The sequence below is a fragment of the Gossypium hirsutum genome, chromosome D06, assembly GCF_007990345.1.
Source record: "Gossypium hirsutum isolate 1008001.06 chromosome D06, Gossypium_hirsutum_v2.1, whole genome shotgun sequence".
In the NCBI taxonomy this organism is placed as follows: Eukaryota; Viridiplantae; Streptophyta; class Magnoliopsida; order Malvales; family Malvaceae; genus Gossypium; species Gossypium hirsutum.
Window position 1 is genome coordinate 66,091,533 of NC_053442.1, and position 3,932 is coordinate 66,095,464.

At 28.4% G+C, this 3,932-nt stretch overlaps 1 protein-coding gene across 1 annotated transcript; it reads left to right on the forward strand.

Moving 5' to 3' along the window:
* The first annotated feature begins 2,909 nt into the window (after positions 1–2,909).
* LOC107960198 (uncharacterized) lies at positions 2,910–3,932 on the forward strand. Its single transcript, XM_016896479.2, has one exon. The coding sequence runs from the start codon at positions 3,063–3,065 to the stop codon at positions 3,726–3,728; it is 666 nt and encodes a 221-aa protein (XP_016751968.1). The 5' UTR covers positions 2,910–3,062; the 3' UTR covers positions 3,729–3,932.

The following is a 3,932-nucleotide window of genomic DNA, read 5'->3' on the forward strand; positions in this document are numbered from 1 at the left end:
TGTCCTGACCACGTGCTAATGTAACACATATTTATGAACTACATTTTTTGGAAAGGTTAAATTATGCTATTAGTCCTTATACTTTGTGAAAGTTGTGGATTTAATTCTTATACTTTTATTTGATCAATTTTAGCCCCTGTAACTTTTGAACTGGTCAATTTTGGTCTTAACCCAAACAGTAACAATTAAATCTGTTTGTTTAAGTTCAATTACTAGTTAGTCCATGTTATTCAATTTAATCATTCTAAGTTCTTATACTTTTCAAGTTTTAAATTTTCAGTCTTGATATAAATGACAATGTTTATGAAATTATTTTTTTTTTGACTTCTTTTTGAATGATACGACATCATTTAATTCATGATGATATATAAAAAATTATAATTTGTTAATGTATCAAATATTAATTCACATATATATGATCAAGTTTTGTTATTAGTTTTTATATTATGTGTCTATACCTTAATTTAGTTATTTATGTTCTTTGTACCCTTTGAATTAGTTAATTTTAATTCCTAAACTCATCCAAACTGTACCGTACATAAAGGTGTCAGTTTAGTTCATATTCTCTAATTTGACCTTATACTTTCTAAAATTTTAAAATTCCAGTTTTGACCCAAAGAACTATAAAGTTCATTAATTGACTTCTTTTAGTAATATGTAAAAATAATAAGCTGTCATGACATTATATATATATGATAATACATTTGTCGTATAATATTTTAAAAATAGCATAACTTAATGAATTTAGCAGTTACTAATACTACTTAGTTAGGATTAAATTTTCAAAATTCGAAAAGTATGAAGGTACATTGCATATCCAATGAGAGATGAATATTTAAAATAATCACGAATCCCGAACATGAATCATAAAATAAACAAGAAAAATAAAAATAAAAAACAAATTAAATATCACATCCCATAGCATAAAAGTTTGAGCCAGAAATATAAATATACACATTAAATCAAACAAGAATTTTTTTTTTATTATCAAACTTTACTTCTAAGAATTTTCTGGAAAGCTACAGTTACATCAACATTTGAACCAATTAATATTGCAACACTTGACCTAATCTAGGAGCAGTTAAAAAAAAAAACAATGCAACTTATATATGATTGTTGAAGATTTAATTAGTTATTATTTTCCGTTCTGGTTTTATCTTATAATTCTTTGAAAATTATTTTTTTTAAAAGTTATTACGTATGGTTGTACTCGAATTCAAATAATAATATGAATTCAAGTACAATTACGCGTGTCTATCTCTTCAAATATTTAATAAGGAGTTTGTATTTTATGAAATTATCGCCTTTTTAAGTACTTGAACTCTCGATAGAACTGAAAGATAAAACTCTCACCAAGAACAATATGTAGCACGTTTAAAAGTCTAACTCCAAACTCGATTTTTTGAAAATACAGGGATGGACGGTGAATTAATTTTGATTTTTAATCTATTGTAATAGAATGGTATACCAAAAAAAGAATGTCTAGGAAGAAAGAACCATGAGATTGGGAATGATGAAAAAGGTCCAAACTCTTTCAACTATGTTTCATGTCTTAATACAGTGATTAAAATCCAAAGAAATGGATACAAACATTGTAAGCGAGATTTAACCATCTTTTAAGAAGATTGATGTTGCTACATCTTTTGTCTTTTTTTTTTATTACAAGACAACTCCACTTTTTTTGTGTTTGGATTTGGTAACTCCCACAATTGTCCATCTTGGAATTTGTACTTTCCCAACACATTTTCTCTTCTATGTTTCCATGGCTTGCATTATTGTATTTATCATTATTTTAGTATGTTAATTAGGTTAATATTGTATTTGTCTTAATTAGGTTTTTCTTATATGAGATATTATAATGTTGTTGGTATCGAATTAGATTAATGGGTTTGATCGATTATAACGAAAACTAGTAACTATATTAATTTGGGTAGTTATATTGAGTTATTTTAAACGAGTTGTTTGGAATCACTATATATTGTGAATCGAAATCACTTAAATTGATTTATTATATATTATAATCCAAAACTATATTTGTCGCCTAATATCTAGCCCGAACTTTTTAATTCAAAGAAAAAATAAAAATAATTAAACATGACTAAAATCTAAAGAAAATCTAACCCAAAAAAATTAAAAGATAAAAAAAAAACATTAAGCACTAAATTCTAGTAGTGCGAACTACTACAAAGTTTATCTCAAAGTTTAAGTTCATGGTTGTTTGAATCTGATTGAAATGGTCAGTCGAGTTGAGAATCAATTTAGGTATCAATCTGGAGGGTGGCATCAAAGTGATTGACCCATGAATAGGTATAGACCGATTAAACCCATAGTGAAATTGATTTTTTTTTATTTTTAATAATTTTTTTAATCGAACCAATTGATTCGACAAATCGGTGGCTTGACCTATTTTATCACTAATTAATTCTGGACATCTTGGTCAATCTATGATAAGTTATTTATTGAAATTGTTAGTCATAGATGAATCTATTTCAACTAGGATTTTAAGAATGATAATGTTAATGTTTTAATTAATTTTGAAATGTTCATATCTTTCATTTTGAACAACGAATTGAGAACCAATGTTCCGATCATTTCGACCAGTGCAATTATGAAAATACGGTGTATAATTAATGTAAGTATTAACACTTGATAATGATTGAACTCACACCCCTTAAATTGCAACAATGTACCCACAAAATCAAGAGACAAAACTCTGTCTCGATTCACAAGTAACATCAACTAGTTGAAGTTCATCAATTCTGAATGAATAATATTTCGAAAACTCTAACTTAATTTAGAGACAAAATTGACTCAACGAAGCCCATCAACTCTGAAAAAACAACACTTCGATAACTTATCCGAAAAGAATAGCGCCTCAACAATAATATATAAATATTAAGCCACAATAAAAGAAATTAAAAAAAATGGCGATAACCTTCACAGGTATCCGTATATAAATCCCTAATGACACACTCCCCATTAAAGAAACTGAATCACTTTTCCATTCATATTTCTACAAATTTTCTCTTCTTTTTGCCAATTTCCACTTAAATTTTCCCTCAATGGAAGAAAACGAGAATCGAAATACCGGAAATGTGAATCAAAGGGAATATTTGAAATCCATTGAATTCACAACAATGATTTGTTCTTCAAAAACAATTTCAAACCTTTCATTAATTTCCTACGGTGATCCATTCTTTTCCTCAATTATCACTCTTTACATTTTAATCCTTCTTTATTTCCCTCAAAGCTTTTTTTCCCTTAAATTCCTTTCGATTTTCACTGCATCTCTTTTATTCTCCCTCTTTCGAAAACCCATCGATGAAGTTAAAAAAAAGGAGTTTCAACAACGGGTCGGATCTAAAACCGACCCGGAATTTGTAATTCGGAGTTTCGAAGATTTGTTCGTTGAATCGGACGTCGGAGCTCCGTTGGAAGTGATATTTGAAGGGGAAGAAGAAGAAGAAGGGGAGGATTGTAATGAGGATTATTATTACCCGGATCCGACCCGTGTTATCGAGAGGTATCCTTCGTTGTCGTTGTGTTACCCGGAATCGGATTCGGATAGTTCTTCGTCGGAGATGGATTTTCCGGTGATTGGAGAATGGGTTTCGTCGGAAATGATGTGTTATGGATGGGAAGAGGTTGAAGATAAAGAAGGGATGATTGAGATTGATTTGGATTTTCATGAGGAAGAAGATAATTTGATTGAGATTGATATTTCTTAAAAAAGGGTTTAATTTTCAGCTAACATTGATTTAATTAATTAAAAAAAGTTGAATTGAAGTATATTTATCAATTATATTTTGTTTAATTTGATCATGTTTACTTTTATAAGATGAAAATAATTACGTTTAGTATTATTTAGCTCGATTAGTATTAGCATTATTGTCAATACAAGAGGATATTCTCTTATTTATGGGTTGAGGATA

What these genes read in the sequence shown, in the direction of transcription:
- LOC107960198 (XM_016896479.2), top strand. Translation starts at nt 3,063, where the DNA reads ATGGAAGAAAACGAGAATCGAAATACCGGAAATGTGAATCAAAGGGAA.